The 19,045-nt window shown below is 40.5% G+C and overlaps 1 protein-coding gene across 2 annotated transcripts; it reads left to right on the top strand.

The window, feature by feature from the left end:
- The first annotated feature begins 981 nt into the window (after window positions 1-981).
- On the top strand, window positions 982-18,764 carry nxph2a (neurexophilin 2a). 2 transcript variants are annotated; one of them, XM_067516138.1, is made up of 3 exons: window positions 982-1,714; window positions 1,870-2,019; window positions 15,932-18,764. In XM_067516138.1, the coding sequence occupies exons 2-3, from the start codon at window positions 1,972-1,974 to the stop codon at window positions 16,676-16,678; spliced, it is 795 nt and encodes a 264-aa protein (XP_067372239.1). In that variant the 5' UTR covers window positions 982-1,714; window positions 1,870-1,971; the 3' UTR covers window positions 16,679-18,764. The 2 variants fall into 2 exon arrangements, with proteins under 2 accessions (XP_067372239.1, XP_067372238.1); XM_067516137.1 differs by having other exon boundaries at window positions 983-1,742.
- Window positions 18,765-19,045: the final 281 nt, after the last annotated feature.

Genomic DNA, 19,045 nt, shown 5'->3' with positions numbered 1-19,045 from the left:
ATTCTCATCACTCACTATTCATCTCATTCCACCACCACTTATTTATTATTTATTTACTTTTATCATTCTACATTTACCGCATTACACTGTTTACCTGCTGTTTTTTGCACATTCCAATGCAATTGCACTGTTTACATGCTGGAAATTTAAATGCACTATACCGTTTACATGCTGCTCTTTTTACACCCCTAGCACACTTGACTGTACTGTACTGTACTGTAAAATAGTATACAGTAGGTTTACTGGTCGGCACTGTCTTGGGTTTTGTGTCCTGTCCTGTGTTACTTGTGTTGTCTGTCTACACTGTCTGTCTGTACTGTTTTTTCGTCTGCACTGTTTGCACTTGGTTGCACTCGATGCACTTTACTATAGCTTGTGTTGTTTGTAGCACCTTGGTTCTTGGAGGAACGTTATCTCGTTTCTACTGTGTACTGTGTACCACTGTGTATAGTAGAAATGACAATAAAAGCCACTTGACTTGACTTGACTTGACTTAATTTCCACAGCTGCTACAGTGTTGAGTATGAGAGAGAAGCCATTCAGCTTATTACAAGTCAGTGTAGCAACAAAATAATTTTGATTTTAAACAGTTTTTTTTTTTTTTTAAAGTCCAAGTATTTTATAGCGGGATTTAAGTGACATTAGAACACAGAGCTTAGTCTTACGAAATCTCAGAATCTATAAATAAGATTATTTAAACTGCACACTAGAGCGTGAAGTCCTAAACTCCCAATTAACCATTTTATTGGCACTTCGAAACTGAAATGTTTGACTTTGACCACATGATGGTGCTAAAGTCCCATCAATCCTAAATCTCAGCCCTGTCTTGAAAACCGCATTTCCTCTATTCAGCCTTTGCCAACAGTTTTGCCTTTTGCTGTGCGTTGTGCTGTGTGGTCAGGTCTGCTGCGTCAGTCGCTTCCCAAACTAATAAATATCTCACATTGTGCTTTTATTTTGTCATCACAAGTATGTGTTTGCAAGCAGGAAGGCGTTGTTCCATAGATTAATCCAACAACATAACAATGAGTTGGGCCAAAGTTTTGATATTTTAAAGCTCTTAAGGAGCTTATCACAAGTTGTAGAGCACCCAAGGCTAAGTTTATGCCAGTGTGGTTGGATTTCTTTTCCTATTTATTCAGTCGTTGCTGCAACACGGAGACGCGAAGTGAGATCGCATGTTTGAACATTTAAAGGGTTAAAAACGTGGACGTGTTGCTGAACAAAGCCCGATAACAGTGACATCAAGGCTCTTGCTCGTCTCCTACACGTAGAGAGAATAAGAGAAGTGTGAGCCTCTCCACAGATGCACACCGAGCTCGTTGTCTCCGGACGCGCGGCGGAGGATTTTGCGCACTGAAGCTGAAGAGAGCGCACACACAGCGAGCGGGCAGCTGCCTGACTGCAGTCCTGTCAGTGGGATACGGGCTCACTTGGCTGCACTTTACCGAGTGCCTCCACATCTTATTACTAACATTTCTCCGGATTAAGTAGTGGAAAACACAGACCGCACTTCATTTCGCTTTGGCCTCATTCGCAACTTAGAGGAGTGTTGTTGCAACTGAGCCGGTGCGTGTAGACCTGGTTTGAAGAGAGTCCCAAGCTGCTCGGTGGAAATCCACTCAACATCCAGAAAGACGGCGACGTTTTCAAAGGATTTTAGGACTCAGCTCTATATGGATTGAACAAGGATGATTTAAGCCGCCTTATCCAAGTAAGTGAGGGATAGCCTTTACAAAACGGTAAGGAAAAGTTCCTTATTTTCTTGCAACAATACGAATCAAAATTTCCATCAATTGCACTCAAAATTGAACACAGGATTTTAGCCCAAGTGATTTAACATCGCGCCTCTTCCCGCTTTCCTCGCAGGCGATCACAGCGATGTTTCAGCGGCATGCGCGTCTGCCCCTCTCCAAACCTTCCAGACAGGATTTAAGCTCCGCTCATCTTGAATAAATCGAGAAGTCAGTGATGATGAGCGCTCTGCAAACACTCCTGTTTCTGCTCTTCCTGCACCAGGTGAGCGTTGAGATGCCGGGGTGTGGAAAAAAATACGCACAAGTAGTTGTGCTTGTTTAGTTTTCCTGCTCTTCTTCAATAGAAATTGGTCTCACTCAAAGTTGTATTTATATTTGGACTGTTTTTCTATGTTTTGTTGGTTTGCTGTTTTTGTTTTAGACCTGCATCGTGCATCTCATGCAATACCTATATCAATCACCACATGATGGCAAATGGCAATTAAATAATTTCCAGGCGTGAAATGTTAGTTGACACGCTCATCAGCATCACATTTGCTTGCCGACACGCGCTCTTCGTTCACTTTTACTAGACAAAGCCTTGTTTTTTTTACTTTATCTAAAATGACAGACCATACAAAAAAAATGTTTTTCTCAATGAATCAGAGTTTTTAATTTTCCTTATAACAGAAAACGTCTCCACACGTCTACACACAGTGATTAATTCCATTTCTCCACCCTATAAAAAATTCTGTCGAGTTGCCTGCGTTTTGCAGATCAGACGTGTTATTATACAACATGATTTCTTCACAGCACCTCAGTTAACTTATTATTCTTATTTTGAATTGTGACATTTCTGAGGACAAACTGTTTTCTTATTTAAATGCATACAAATGTGTATTTGTACAATCTACAAAACATGTGCATTTCATTCCTAGATAAGGCTTTTAAATGCTTATTACAATTTACAATGAACAATTTTCCACTAATCCTAATTGAGAAGTGGGGTGAATGTGGTTGTAAATCAGGTTATCATTCCTTATATATGCCAGCTTGAAAAGTTTTTAGCTTATTTTAATAATGTAGAATCAGTGTTTTATCTGTCTTCATTTTATTTATCTGGATCACGTGCAGATTTGCGGTTGGCAACCATTTGAAATGTTTGATCTCTGTGTTGTGCCCCTGACACCCATAACGTGTATTTGCCGTTATGTCTTAAACTGAGTCTGAAATAAAATTACAACTTAGAACAATAGGTGAAAATTGTTGCACTCACAGGTTCTCAAGGCCTGTGCTGGTTCTCATTCATATGATGTGATCAAATCATAAGTCCCTGTGAATACCCGAGAAATTATTTAGTATTTACCAGAGATTTATTGTTCTAGGCTTCTGGACATAATCTTTCTGCAGTCCGATTTAGTTTTTATTACAGGAATAAGCTCACCAAAGAAAGATCGTGAGCTTTAGGAAAATAAAAAGGTTTTCGCTTCTTTCAACAGCTGCTGATATTCTCTCCTCGTTGAATACGGTGCTGGTTTTATCATGATCATTCTTGCTTTATAAACCCTTGCCATGATCAGACCTGAACAGAAAATGCCACGTGATTGAAGACGTTCTTCATGTCTGTGGTATCAACAAAGAAGGCTTCTTTAAAGATAGCCTTGAACTGTCCAGATGCAGCGGCAAAGTGCTGCCTGCTCTGGCTGCTGTTGTAATCAGCCTATTGGGAGCTCTGCCTCCAGAGAGACAGAGGAGAGAGACAGGCTGCCTCCCTGGAGAGACTCTCTTCATATGCCTCAGTGGCTTCCCTCCCAGCAGACCCACCACTTTCTGACTGGGGACATACTGGCCCTTATCAATGTTCCCCCACCTTCCGTAGGGTAAAGAATGGTTAAATACCAGGCTGACGCACAGAGAAAGTGTGAAATATTCATCCTAAAAACTTCAGTCTTTTTCTTTTCATAGTATCTCTGCTTCAAGTGATAGTTTGACACATGGGGACGATGTGTAAGGATGACATAAGACAAAGTTGCAAGGCCAGATTTCAACCTATATGTGGTCTCCAGATTCACCTCTGACAAGTGAACATCCAGAATTCTTTAATAAACAGCGGGATACACTAGGATGGGCGAGTTCTAAGCAGGGAGTCGTCCATGTTTGTGGCCAAATTATCCAAAAACAAGAATCCACTCTTTTATCCTATTTACTCTGTACACGCACAGACGCGCCTACTGAAAACACTCTGAACGCAAATCAAACTGTGAAAATGTAACCCCCCAGCCCCAGCACTTGTGCCATACCCCAGGGACAAATAAGAGGGTCAAAGCCATCCTGGGAGAATCCATTCTTCCCTCTGACATCTGCTGCAGTTATCCTCTGTGCAATGACAGTAGAACAATGTAGATGAAGATAAAACATACTTGAGAGCCTTGATCTCAGCCATCTCCTTATGCCTGACCTGCCGTGCTTCCATATTCTACATACTGGATGCAGGGAAGGAAGGTGGGTTTTTTTCAGCGCTGCGTGGGATTAAGTGTGAGAAGACACTGACAAAGTCTATTTCACCTTTGTATATTTGTGCTGGGGTAAGAGCTCTGTGGTAATATTATTATGTCACAGCGAAGCATCTATATGGCCCCAGCCAAGACGCTAGCTGTAAAATGTGAAGCTTGGTTGTTACTGTAAACACCACCCAGGGTTGGATAGAGCAGGGAAAAAGCATTTTGATGGAAGGGTGTGACGCATTAAAGAGACAAAGCTTAGCTGGTTACTGTTAAGCTGAAAGTGCCTTGTCCTCTGGATCTGCTGCATGCTCGGAGTTCATCCCTGCAACTTTGCTGTGCACTGATTCAAGGGATTACAAGTTATTTCTCCAAGGATTTGGCATTAATTTCAACATGTATTTATTCATCTCTTAACATCTGGTTATTTGATTATTTATCTTCTCTTGCACATCCATCAGTGTCACTAGAAAATCAGAGTAGTGTCAGAATGTGATTTGGCTGAATTTAGGCTGCTAATATTGTAGAGAAATTATGCAAAGACCTTTCTCCCACTTGCATTTCTTTTTTTCTCTGCAGTGCTGGAGTGAGACGAGACAGTGAGGCTCTATTCAAAGTCAAAAAGGGCTCTGGCAAGGACAACAGTTTTATCCCTGTCTTCATAACAAAACACAAATTCTACATAAATTCCCTCTCTAAGGGCTCTTTAACCCTTCTCCCCTTCCCCATGCTCAATTAGCTTTGTTTTTTTTTATTTATTTATTGTATATTTAAAGGCAACTAACACGGGAAAGTGTAGTAAAATGTACAGTGGGGGGATTAGGAGCAGCGCTTTAATCTCACGCTTCTGATAATACTGCATGGGCTGATTGATTAGTTTTTCAGGAAGCTTATGTCAGAAAAACCTAATCCGTCTTTGGATTGTGCCAGCCTTGTAAGGTTTTCCGCGCCGCCACTTTATCATGGCGGCGAATTACAGAGCTGCTGGGCTGTGATAAGGTCCTCGTCTCTTTTACAGACCCCACCGCCCAACCCCTTGCACCCCCCCTTTCCCTCTGGACAATAAAAAAAAAATGTGTTTATATTCTTCACATCCTTGCTCTGCCTGGTCTTCACATCAACCTCTCCCAGGATTTGCCTTGTAAAGGAGAGAGAGAGAGAGAGAGAGAGAGAGAGAGAGAGAGAGAGAGAGAGAAAGAGTGGAACTTAAGTCTTGAAAAACCCACCAGAGAAATTGGGTGGGGAGCCAGAAGAATAGGAGAAAACATGGCAGGCAGACCAGTTGAAATTTCTGAGGAAGTGATTAAACATGGATTGACGAGTGAAGGGGCCTTATATGCATGCGCAGCCTTCCAGGAATCATTTTGGAGCTTACATGGTACACTGATGTGTATCTGTTCTCATATTGGGGTCACAATCTTTCTAGCCAGAAGGCTTGACTAGATAATCCCTCATAAACAATACTGTCTGTGGCATTTGCAGTCCTCCGCCTGTATGTTGTCTCAGACCTCTGAAGGAAAGATTGTTTCTGTTAAATCCCTCAAATGTAGCTCAGAGCCACTACAGGTTGTATTGACTGTATCGAACCCTGGAACCCATTCCTTTTTCCAATCATCAATCATAATTGCATGTATGCTGGCAATAAATCCTCGATAAAGGTCTCAAAATGAAGAGAAAGAAGCCCCTAATGATTAATAGGTGTGACACAATTGCCCTTTGCATTGACAGTAACCTTAATGTGTCAACTGGATGAACCATTAAAGATTCAAGTCAAACAATTATGAGCGGAATGATTACTGTTAAGGAGGACGTGAAGTGGTGAGCGGCTCTCTCAGCACCAGTCACACCCACTCTTGTGGCCCTGTTGCAGAAAATACTATGTTTAATATGATGTTGAGTTTTCCTGATTTTGGTCCACTGCTATGAATTTATATGGCTGATGTGCAGCCTGAGGCGGCATTAGATCTGGTGGTGGCTCTGCCTGATAGCATTGTCATTACTGCTGTGCAGCATCAGGAACATCCAGCCCTTTCTGAAACACAACATTGCTGTTTAGCAGCTCCTTTATGTATGGCCTGTGCTGCTTTATCACTGCTGTGCTGCAGCAAAAAAAAATGCGGCCATTTCATATAGAACAGGTTTTTTGCCAACACTGCGTACGGACGATGGAATATCGTTTTAACAATCGTCTTGTCAAATTTAATTGAATCCCATCAAATACTGCAATACAACTGCACGGCTGTGACGTTTCACGATAAGGTGCGTAATCACTTCGAACCATGACTCTAGCAGGAACAGCAGCAAAGTTTCTACCTTTCAACGCTTTCATATTTTACAAACACTCTGACATGCAAAGTTCTTAATTACCACCTGGTTGGTTCTTGGCAAAGGCAATCACACTTCATGTCAAAGCTCAGGAAAATGATTGACCTCTTTAATTAAAACTGCATTGCTTTCCTGTAAAAGGCAAGGTGTGACAGCTTTAGAATAAGTACAATAAATCTCGTTCTGATTATTCTCAGTTTTGCATTTCCTCGTCTGCCTCTGGGCTTTGAGGCCTTTCTTTTCAGCTTGTCATTTTCAGCCCTAAGAAAGTGCTGTCAGCTCCCCTCTGTCTTTGTATATTTCTTGTGAAGTACTTGTCTTCAGAGCTACTCGGAGAAAAAGGAAGTAACGTCTTTCCAGCTCTTGTTTCTTCTTCAAAGCTAGTTGTTTCTGTGAAATCAGCCACAGCACAATCTGCTTTGAGTACAGAAACATTTGCTCTGTCAAATTTAGTGGACGTACATTGGAGCAATTCAAGCAAAACCATTTTTTGAGCAAAACACTCATATCATTTGGAGCACGAATTGGAAGAGAAGGAAACATAAAATTGAAGTTGTCAAGTTGTTAAATAAAAACAAAGCGTAGTGAGAGAAACATTTATGTTACGTCTGCCTGAGATGACAGCATAAAACTAAAACCCAAACCCTAAAGAATTAATCTAAGAACATGACATTCCTTTTCAAGTATTAGCTGAGGAGTTTTGGAAGCACGCATACTATTGCTGTACAAAGTCAATGGTAAAAATTGGTCAAAAGAATGATAATTACACTGAGTCCAATGTGCTTTGTTGTATTATCCTCGTAAATCCCTGCTATCAGACATACGGAGGTGTGCTTCAGGTGTCAGGATCCAGCGCAGGAGATGGCGCTTTGACCATGTAAGGAGATTATGAAATTGATGATGTGTTGAAAGGTAATGCCTGTCTAAAAGTGAAGTGTTCAGGGCTTTGCTACTTTCACAAGTGGCAGGCGCAGAGATAACACAAGTATCCAGATTACCTGGTGGCTCTTGTCCCAGAGCCGCCACACACTCTCCTCCTTCCATCATGGGTGGGATTGTTAGCAACCTCTAAACACCTGACATCATCGCTGCATTTAAATTTTCCCCAAATCGCTCCCTAGCGTGCTCACTAGCATCCCACTTTCACCCTCTGGGCCTTGTCACAGATGTAGGTGAAAAATAAAATGACAATGATCTCCTGCGGTAAATTCACAAACTGACAGGAGGCACATTACGTGAAATTGTGACTGTGTTAACGCAGCTACACAATTAAAGTTTTTATTGATTTCCATACAAGGAGAGGATTTGGATCAACAAGCATATAGCCACAAAACGTGTCTTCAGACAACCTGTGGTTTTTCTGATTTATTATTTATTATGTATGTGAATCAGCTCCTCCTTTAACACTTTAATGCATCCTAGAATCTGAGCAACCAGGCAACATAGATGTTGTGTGGTATTTCTGGCTTTGCTTAAATAAACAAATGACTTCCTACACCACTGGGTGTGAATCAGAGTAATCAGTGTATAAGGTGGGTATTAGCTAACACTCGTAGGGTTTCATGGAGCAGCTGCTGTTTTGCAGGTATTTTTCATGCAGATAAATGTAATCGGACACACCTTGGGACGTCTTTTAAAGATGCTACAGTTCAGCAAAACAACTATTGACAGCTTTAATGTAACAACTTTCAAGTTGGCATCAATAATATTTTTTTTTATATTAGCAAATAAAAATAAGCTACAGTCTTACTATTATTTTTTTTAAATATGAGACAGCACACAAAGAAATATGACAATCACATTTTACTTCCTGTTGCCCAAAAGTGAGTTATCTGGTATTCATGGTACAAATACAAAAATTGTTGTGCTGTGTGCGATGTTAACTTTGGTTTGCTGTGTCAGGCCACATATCTGCTGCCAGTGTAGGTTTCTGTTAGTTGTGGTTGGTTTGCACCAGTGATGTGCAGCCTCTTTGCAAGTTTTTTTCATTTTTATGCATGTTGTTTACAGCAACTCTGCAACCAATGGAAATTACACGTCTAACCAATTTTTGTCGCGTATAAAAATGACAAAATTACAGACATTGATTTTTGCCTAATAGGAAACAAAAAGAGATGACATTAAGCCTCGAACGTTACTAGTTGCTATGTTACTAGGTGTGAAAGGGCACTGAGTAGATGTCATACCTGTGGTTGGAATGCTGTAATAGGGGACACGGTCACTCATTACGATCCCAACAAAGTATGTCAGCAAGGTCAGAGCTAACTGTGCTATAATTTCCTCTAATTTGTTCCATTTATTAGGGAAGAGGAAAACAGGAAATTGACCAAGAATAGACAAACACTGACTCTATAAAACAACTACTGACTCACCTGATATGATTTGTGCTGGCCACTGGAGTGTTATGTTACATTATGCAAATCATAGAATGTGAGCGTGACATCATGAGCTGGGTGCAGAAAAAACAAACAAACATATACTTAAAGATAGTTATTTTTAGTTTAAATGAATTCAATTAAAATATTTAGATGTGCTGTATTTGCATCAGAATAAAATTGGACTTTGGATAGGAATCCACAGCGACTCTCCATTGTAAACACGAGGCTATAATCCAGAGACTGACAGATACTTCTTCACTTTCTCCATGTTCTCAGGTTGTACAGTATGTAATCACACAGAGATATGGACAGGAGTAAGAATTGCTCTTTATATGTTTGCAGAAGATAGGTCAAAGTTCAGGGACGGCATCAGCTCAGCAGCATTTAAAATGGTAGAGATACATTGTCTTCCTCAAGGACACCATTGGAAGATGAATGCTTGCAAATGTTATCGCTTGACTTGAATTCTAAAACATAAAAGGCATCGCATTCTGTATTTTTCTGGTTCTGCAGGAAAATGTGGCTCTCACTGTAATGTAGCTCAGCGACATTAACAAAGCAGCAGTAAAAGAATCAGGTGCTAGTCATATTGTGTACAGTCACATGCATTATATTTATTTTATTTTCTTGTCATTAAATCATTTTTGTCACATTATTCACTGCATATTTAATGTGAGCCAGGAAAGCAAATTTTACACAATTATTATTCAGCGTGTTCTCATACACCAAAGTTAAACAAAGTTTGATGTTAACAGCTTGTGGTTCAATGTCACTCTAATAAAAGATGCCTCTCCATGTCTCCACCTGAGCACACTGATAGTGCCAGCACATTTGTTTCTAATGTGTTTCAAGACAATGATGTGATGCATGTGGGTTTTACCAGCAGTTGAGGCGATGAGCTTTGGAGATACAGAGCTGTTGATACTCCTGGGACTCTGGAAGTGAAAACGTTAATTTTTTCATCTTTCATGTTTCTTTTTCTTTTCTTTTTTTTTTTTTTTTGAGCTTGTCATCCTTTCTCCTATCACCATCAACACTTGCACAAAACGTTTACACAGTCAGACGCTGGTCTGGGTTAAATACAGGGAGGTGGTGACAGGTTTTTTTTTAGGTTTGTGGAGGTTTGCATGATCATATCCACAAAATATTGATAGAAATACACAACACATATATTATTTTCATGATGTATTCAACTGAAAAAACATGTAATATGGTGATAAATAAATAGCACTTTTTATTAAGCTACAAATGTAATAATGAAATTGTTCATTAGACACCACCTGCTCTCAATGTTCACCACAAATAATCTCAGGTGTGTAGACGATAAATTAAGCCACAAATGTAATATGGGATCTTAAGCAGGAGTGTTGAGCTATTAAAGGCAGCAGTGTGTTTCATTTTCACAGAGGTCAGGTAGTAATGGCCTAGAGGATTATACTGGAGGGGAGTAGCTATGCTACATACACACACGCTAACTGTAGTCTTCTGTGATTGGTAAGGTGCCCCCGCTGTGGATTTGCTTTTGCGATCCACCACAGTGCTGAAGCACCTGCCATGTGTTTCCCTGGACAGCGTCTGATTAAAAGTGATGGCTCTGGAGCGTGAGGCTGTTCCAGCCATCAGAGCACCAATCTATTCTTTAGCAGTGTGTAGGCTTTGCTCTGCGCTGCCTAAGCACCTCCAGGGCCTTCTCTCCTGGAACCGGCTCTTGGTGTGAATCATTACAAATGATATGCCCTGTAACATCAGGAGGAAGATGGCTGGGGAAGGACGTGGGGCAGGGGATTGCAGGCAGAGAAAGGATTTAATGTGAGTGGAGTGGCTTGTCATGTTAGATGCCTAAAAGCAAGAGTCTGCAGTCAATCCAGCCCTGCAACAGTTTGTGGTCTAATGCTAGCACACCAGCTGAGCACCTCTAATATGGCAGGTGTTGTGTTGCGGTAATGCTGGGAAAGTATTACGAAAGGGAGTGGTGAAGCCGGTGTAATGTCTGTGGGACGTCCAGATTTTTACTACGTAGAAGTTAATGATGCTTCAGACACAGAAAATTAGCAGAGAAATGAATTGCACCACCAAAGTGAGGTCAATTTGCACAGATAAATCCATGAAGAACAGTGGAGTGCATCATCGGAACTGCTCTGCTTGCACTGATGAGCAGGTTAATTGCCCATTTTGTTTATTGTGAGAAAGATGCCTGAAACCAATTTTCCCCAGACGCATATCCCAACCTTATGTGCTGGAAAGAAATCAACTACAGAAAGCTCAAAAACAGATTATTTTAAAGCGTGAATACAAGGAAGTTGGTAATGAAGATGACGCAGAAGCTCTCACACAGAACCCCACACAACAGAGGAGACAAAAAGAAACACAATAGCAGATCTCAGATCATGAGTGTGGGTTACAAAAGTCAACTGTGCCAGAGTTACAGAGATTCCATCTGATTCCATCGTCGCCATGAAAACAAGACTGTAGCCTTGCCCGCGGCACAGAACCCATCACAGCCAAGCACAGTGTCGCCGGCTGCTCACTGCAAATGCATTTTAACGGCATCTCTTCAGATGATCCAGAAGCCAGATGTCACTGGCTTCTTAATAACTTTCTAGAGGCTAGTTCTGGTCACCGTGGCAATTACCTTTATGTCAGGCTTCTAAAAGATATGTCTACCCACGGGACAAGCAGGCGGCCAGCTCTATAATACTCATTACAGATGAATGTTGAGGCTGATTCATCCTGACTTACAGTGTGGCTTGCTGCTGTTCAGGCCACTGTCAGTATTTAGGTTCCACTGCTTTCGGATCATTTTGATGCCCCATCATTTAATCAAATATACAGTACACGTGCTTGAAGGATGGAGCCTTTGGACATGATCAATGTGCAATACTAGTGGCACTGGTGCAGGTTATACTAAGCTAGGGAAGACAGAAACGTGAATAAAAACAAAGACAAAACAAAACTTACAACAAGAACAGTAGTATCTTGAAAGAAAACTACATAACCCATAACAATAAATGTCTATAAAATACCTCCCTTCAAAGCTATTAGTCAGATTTTATGCAGGTTTTCTTTAAGGCAGTTTGTGAAAAGACTTTAAAAGAAAAGGAAAGCCTCCAGTCCAGCCGTAACTATTTTTTAATCCCACAACCAAGGGAATGTTTCACATAGCTGTGAACACACCTTTGACAAACGTAACAGAATGTGACAGTAGAGGTACTGCAATAATTGCTTGTTAAGTGAGACAAAAGGCTGGTGATGTGTAGGCCATTTACCCAACGCTGCCTCAACTATAATATGTATTTACACATGTAGTGTATTTTATAGAAGTCAGTATGAAAGGTCCAAAGTATGGACCTTTCATACTGACTTACATACCAACGATGCAAATTCTTTAGATAGTATTACACTTTTGGTGAGTCTGCAGTCAATATGAGTATTTTACGAGTAAAAAAGTATTTGGCAGTACAAAATAAAACTCGTCATGCAACTCTTTGTCAAATGTTCTTTTCCCTTCATCAGGCTGGTGTCTTGAGGTTGGTTCCTTATTATGCATCAGCATACATACTAGAAAATTAAATCAATACAATTATGTTTTTAAAAAAATATTATTATTGCTAAAAATCTCCCAATGAAATGCATAGATAGCCTTTGCTCCTTGGATTATAGAGACTATTTATATAGACTTATAATATATATTAGATTTATAATGAGAGAGCTGTGCATGCTGTATAAACTGTTTCAGAGGGGAAATACGGTCTGTTTCACAAATGACACTAGAAGACACTTAAAATGAACTTGAATCAACAATACAGAAGCGGCTCCAGAATATAAAAACCTTGTGTCAGAGCCACCACTATTTGTTCATACTGGTAAATGTCCATGAAAATCCCTCACAGCATTTAGAGGTCGGCCAGCTTTATGCTTACTGCTGTATTACGAAGCAGATGATGCTGTACCTGACCTGACTGCGACATCTCTGCTGAGTGGGTGTAAGGTTTCTGCACCTCTGTGTTTTTGTTTAGGATGTACAGGAAAAGGAAGAAGCTAAACCACACAGAGATCCGTGATGTTTGCCACTAGTTATGTCGCCTTGTGCTGTTAAAATGAGCTCTGGTGCTTTCAGCTCCATAAGTCTGCAGTTATTATCATAATAATGTCTTGTTTCAAGTCGCCCCAAAATGCCTCTAGCACAGCAGTACCGATTAGGAAATCTTAATTAAGCTTTTGTAGATTCTCCTTCATCAGACCTTGCCTCTTTTTTTTTTTTTTTTCCAAAGCGCCGTTACATAAAAAAACTTGGATTCCTTTAGTCTGTTTTTAAGAGACACCACTTCTTCCTAAATGAACAGTGTGTGTGTGTGTGTGTGTACGGTCGGTGCTCCATGTGTGCGAGGACACAGCGACAGAGAAAGAAACCAGAGCCTATGTGTCAGTGCTAGCTTTCAAGTTCCCGGTGCTTCATCTCTCTCGGGGCATTTAAGTATTAGATATCCCTCTGCTGATCCCCTTGTTGTCACAGCAATTTCCCCAGTTGCTCATCATACTTAAACTGCTCTCTCATTTCCATTATAATTATCCTATACAAAGCTCACCTGAGATTTACACTGAGAGGCAAAATTTGGTTTCACCTCAGACGCTGTGCAGCATGACACCCAATGTGTAACAGATCTAACAGCTCGGGCTGGTGAGAAGACGAGTGCCACCTCTCCCTTGTTCACAGCAGTAAAGACATGTTCCTGTTGGGAGCCCGCAACCTGCAGACTATGTGCAGCATTGCCCGTTATTGTGATGCTGTAAGAGTCAAAGCAAATTAACAGCTGAGCTCACACAAGGTATTACTAAGTGGCAGTATCAGTCGGGAATACTGCCACTGGAATTGGTTGATTAAATGACGGTGGATGTGTTGAGCTACACAGAAGGACATTATTACAGTGTTGCCTCATTCATCCATGTTTACAGGGACTGACTGTCTTAATTAAGTATTGTGAGGGCTGATGAATGGACCAGGCTCACTGTCCGTGGCAGACATATTGATTTCACATTACATATCCAGATAGCCACTAACTCCTGCTTGTTACCTTAAGGTGTTACTACTCTCTGGGACATGAAGTAGAGAAAAGTTCAAATGATCTCGTTTTCGCAGGACATGAAATGTATATATAAGCACATTTGCAATTTGAGTAGATTATTATTCAAAAATGAGAGTGTGACAAAGCAAATTGGGGCAGACAAAACTAGTTTGTTAGCTTTGTACACATGTGTCTTGGTTTGGCTTACAGCAAATGTATAATTGGTCTGGAAGTAGCACGCAGCAGCTCGGTGAGAATTCAAACAGCCGCTGCTCTGTGCTTTCAACATCTGCTTCTTTCAGTGATCCCTAAAACCAGGCCAGGGGAAAGCCAGCACTACTAATTACTAATAAAACTAGCTAAGCTTATTGCCGTGAATTATTAAAGCTCTATCTGAAGTGGACCAGGAATTGCTCCTGAAGCTAAAAGGCTTTGAGGTACAAGCAGGGATCACAGTTCATTGGTGTGTCTGGATTAGCACATAGTACATACTTTACCACGGTACTGTGGAAGCCTAATTTTTTATTGTTGGGAACCATTTCAAGTCAAAGTTCATACGCCTAAACTATCGAAAAATAGCACTACTGATCTGAGAACAGCTTATGTTAAGTGCAGGGGATTTTCACTGTCATGTAATCTGACAAGTTGCTAAGAAATATTAGAAGCTTTATGCAAATAGAGACCACAATAATTCCCTAGTACATAATTACAAATGTCATGTTTCCTCACCTTCTCTGATGTTGCTAGTATTTAGACGTAGTTTCCCTAAGTGCAATTTCATTACAAGTGTATGTACCTTTAGCTGTGGTAAAGTCATTCGTGTAGCTAAATTACATAATTACGTTTGATGACATCTGAAGCCATTAAATACTAAAACTGCATTTATAAACACTTTTAAGTCCTGAATCTAAACATAGTTTTATCCAGTTCCCCTCTGCCTCAAGAACACACACACACACATACACAGGACAAAGGGGGGTTTTGTGCACTGAACGTTAAGACAAAATTTGCCCATAAAGTTGGAATCATTTTGTTTTCAGACGCATTCCTCTTTTTTGCAAAGGTTAATTGTGGTTTAATTTTCACTGATATGTTTGAGGAGATTGATCAGTAATGTTTTGAGAAGATACACAGTTTATCTATCAACAATAAATCACATTGTCACAATCATTTTATGAGAAGAAATAAAAAATATTATATTCCAACTTTATGGACTTAATTCCAACTTAATGGTTAATTTTCAGTAGTGAAACTGGCCTATTTTTCCAAACTACAGAAAGTTCAGATGGGCAACTTGATTCATTTAATACATTTTACGCTGCCAAGGAATCAAGTGGCCATCAACTTTTTTTGTATTTTCAATAAAATGTCAAATTTCCATGGACTGAGCACTCCTTCAGTATTCTGATTGAAGTGCAGCGGCTGTTTGAAGTACTTCTCGCAAAGCTTTAGTTGACAAACAAAACATTTTTCCCAAGGGTACCTTCGCTGCATTTCCTGTAGTAAATTCAAACTTTAATCTTGAAAGATGTTTGACAAGTGGGTGGTCCACTGTTGTGGAGTTTCTTTTTTCCCAGTCTTCATCTTTTGCGCTGAGAGCTGCTGTGGCATTTTACAGTGCAATCAGCAGAGTAAAGTGGCCAATCAGTGTAGACAGTGCTGCTGTATTTAATGGCATTTTCTGCTAAATGTATTGTCAGTGAAAGGTATCACAACCCATGTAAGCTACAAATATTGTCTTTTCTGAACTCACTAAACAAACTGGAAGCATGAAATGTATTACGGTCTTTATCACGGGATTCCACAAAATCCCAATTAAACACTCAGCGCTGCAAAGTGTAGTGAGTTAAATCACTATTTAAAATGTTTTATGTTATCGGCTAAGTGCAATATTCTTTGTGTCAACATGTGCTTTGTTTTCTCTAAAGGTCACATGCAGGAAAGTGCATGGAGGAGCCACAGAGCTCATTCAGTGGGCAGACAGTAATAATGCACAGAAGATTTTTCCCACGGGGGCCAGTCCACGGATCCTCAACCCCCTGCGTTTGTTTGCCAAGGGCTCCCCTGGGTTCAAGAGCAACATGAGGGAAATGACATATTTACAGAACATGGAGGACTTCTGGGACTGGTTATCTAACCAGACAGATGTTCAGGGTGCACAGGCCAGAACTAAACGCAGGCCCATCGTCAAGACTGGCAAGTTTAAAAAGATGTTCGGGTGGGGGGATTTCCACTCCAACATCAAGACTGTAAAACTCAACCTGCTGATCACAGGAAAGATTGTGGACCATGGGAACGGCACTTTCAGTGTTTATTTTCGCCACAACTCCACGGGCATGGGGAATGTGTCGGTCAGCCTGGTTCCGCCCTCCAAGGTGGTGGAGTTTGAAATTGCCCAGCAGTCGACGCTGGAGACCAAAGACACCAAATCCTTCAACTGTCGCATTGAATATGAGAAGACGGACCGCAACAAGAAGACTGCCCTGTGCAACTTTGACCCGTCCAAGGTGTGTTATCAGGAGCAGACGCAGAGCCACGTGTCCTGGCTGTGCTCAAAACCCTTCAAAGTCATATGCATCTATATAGCCTTTTACAGTGTAGACTATAAACTGGTGCAGAAGGTATGTCCCGACTACAACTACCATAGCGACACCCCTTACTCCTCCACAGGATGACCTAGCTGTTGTTAGCGCAGTATGCATCAACCTTTTGTTTTTATTGTCAAACAAGTTAAATGTCAACTTCTAAGGTCATTGTCCCAAAATACCTAAAGGTACAACTTGAGAAACACATTGGAGGCATTTGGTGCATTATTACAAAACGTTTGTATACACTGCACAGCTACAGAGATCTAACAGTTGAGATAGTTAGGTGTCTAGGGACTTGGTTTTAGGGGATGACTTGGGATTCGGAGCTAGCTACAAACCCTGGGTGACTCCTCTCCATCACAACAGCACATGTTCTCTGTAAACCACTGGAATAATTAGTACATTGTCCAGATGTTTTCTCCAAGGCTAGATAGAAGGCAAGCAACCTCCCAGTTGGAAGTGTTTGGCTGGCTTTTCTGCCAGTGCTGCATTGATGCTGGCATTACCAAAAACTTACATCACCTTATTTAAAAGGGCACTTATGGGATGAAATAAGACTAGGAATCATGTTAATTGCAAAATGAAGACATTTGCTATTCAATGAGGCATAAAATTAAATATTCTCCATTTGAAATATTACTGTGTTTTTGACTGATCAGTCAAAATTACCTGTTCATTGCCTTCGAAGCGGAGCTCACATCCATTTGTCCCCGTTAACAAAACACAGGCAGGACAGTGACTGTTATTTCATACAAGTTTGATTAATGGTCTTTTTTTCAATTAGCTTTGAATAATTAATATGGCCTTACAGCTATTCTCTGTTATCATTGGCCTGTATGGACTCAAAGCGATTGGATTGATTGAACCTAAGTTTGAGTGCCTACAGGAAAATAAATTGATCCAACATATCTAATCCAAAAAAAGAGCATGATCGTAAATCATTACACATACGTATGCACTGCAGCGCCCGTTCAAGAGTGTACTGGCTGCTGGCTTGTTTGCTCCTTAAATGTGTTTGTTTTCTGCTACTCTCGTCATAAGGCATGTGTACACTAAACTAGCCTGAAATCCAACATCTGTGTTTGCAGGATGCACTTTGAGGCATCAGTCTGCCAAGTGAGCCCCACTGTGGATTAATGTGTCAGGAGAGGGGGGGGGGGGCAGCGATAATTGCAGGACAGGTGGATTTAGTGAGTCTGGCAGACAATTATCAGCACTTTGTCATGGTCCTGCCACAAGCCCTGACATTACCTGCCTTTAATAGGCTTTAATTAGCCTGGGAAATTTCATTTACCTGGAGAAACCAGAAGAAAAAAAAGCAAAAGTACAGAATCAGTCTGGAATTTTAATGAGAAGTGTGACTATGAAGTTTGAAATGTCAGACATTTCCCAGTTGTACAGCAGGTTTAAATTGACTAACTTTTTTGTGGATAAAAGTGGATAACATCCACTTATAGTGAATGGTGTAATGTGCTTTGACTTAGCAATCACCAAAACATTTCGTAAAGTTTTCTTAAAAACCATCGACCCATTATTTGCCATCGGTTGGGATGTTTGCGGTATCTAGGTTCTGCAAGGTAGGGAAGGTGGCACTGACTGATCACCAGTTCATTATTTCCTCCAATTAGTTAATTTGCTATATGTCATGTCTTTCCCCGTCCGCTGTACAGTAAATTATTATTTTACATTACACATGCGGAGAAGTGTATGATAAGGAAATAACAATCTGAGTTGATCTATGTTGATGTTTTAGTTCTACTCCTTTGTGAAAATGCTGTGTATTAACGTATAGCTCTAAAACTAAATGTGTTTAATTATGGCTTCAGAGTAAACAATGTCAATTTATTCTATTTTTTTCCAGAAGTATATCAATCAAGTATACTGTTCCTTATTTATGGTGTTTGTTAAACAATATCATATAGATAGATGTCATTTGTTGCGTATAGATTGCTTTCATTTCCATTTTGTAATCCTTGCACATTGTACCTATTTTGATTTCCTGCTTGCCTAATCTTGTTTAAACCGTTTCCTCTGTAGAGCTCTGCTGTGTGTATAATGTAAGAAAAAAAAAAGAACACATTCATTTTGGATTTCATAGGGGGTTACTATTGTTAAAATGAAACTGTAAAAGATCAATTTAGGGTTTTATGGCATTAAACCTTATTTGAACTTGGCTCACGGCATATTGTCACTCTGAGGCAGCTCTTGTCCGTCGATGCCCGAGATGTCTCGTTTCATTCCTACAAGGACTTCTCAACAAGGTAAACATACCATTTTAAGAGGTACATTTCAGTGTAGCTTTTTAATGGGCAATAAATCTGTGTCCACAGGCGTGGATGATACCAGAGGTACACCTCAGGGAGCACATCCATTTTGCTGTGGCCATCAGGGACAAGGGTCTTTTCATTCACTTCTATTACTCTTATCTGATCAGGATGAGGCACCCACTCCTTA

Source organism: Channa argus, chromosome 9 (genome assembly GCF_033026475.1).
Source record: "Channa argus isolate prfri chromosome 9, Channa argus male v1.0, whole genome shotgun sequence".
In the NCBI taxonomy this organism is placed as follows: Eukaryota; Metazoa; Chordata; class Actinopteri; order Anabantiformes; family Channidae; genus Channa; species Channa argus.
The sequence above is the reverse complement of the archived record's forward strand: the minus strand, read 5'-3'. Positions and strand labels throughout refer to the sequence as shown.

Coding starts and splice junctions, on each gene's coding strand:
- nxph2a (XM_067516138.1), top strand. CDS start 1,972: ATGATGAGCGCTCTGCAAACACTCCTGTTTCTGCTCTTCCTGCACCAG. Junction 2,020..15,931: donor TTCTGCTCTTCCTGCACCAG/GTGAGCGTTGAG, acceptor TTTTCTCTAAAG/GTCACATGCAGGAAAGTGCA.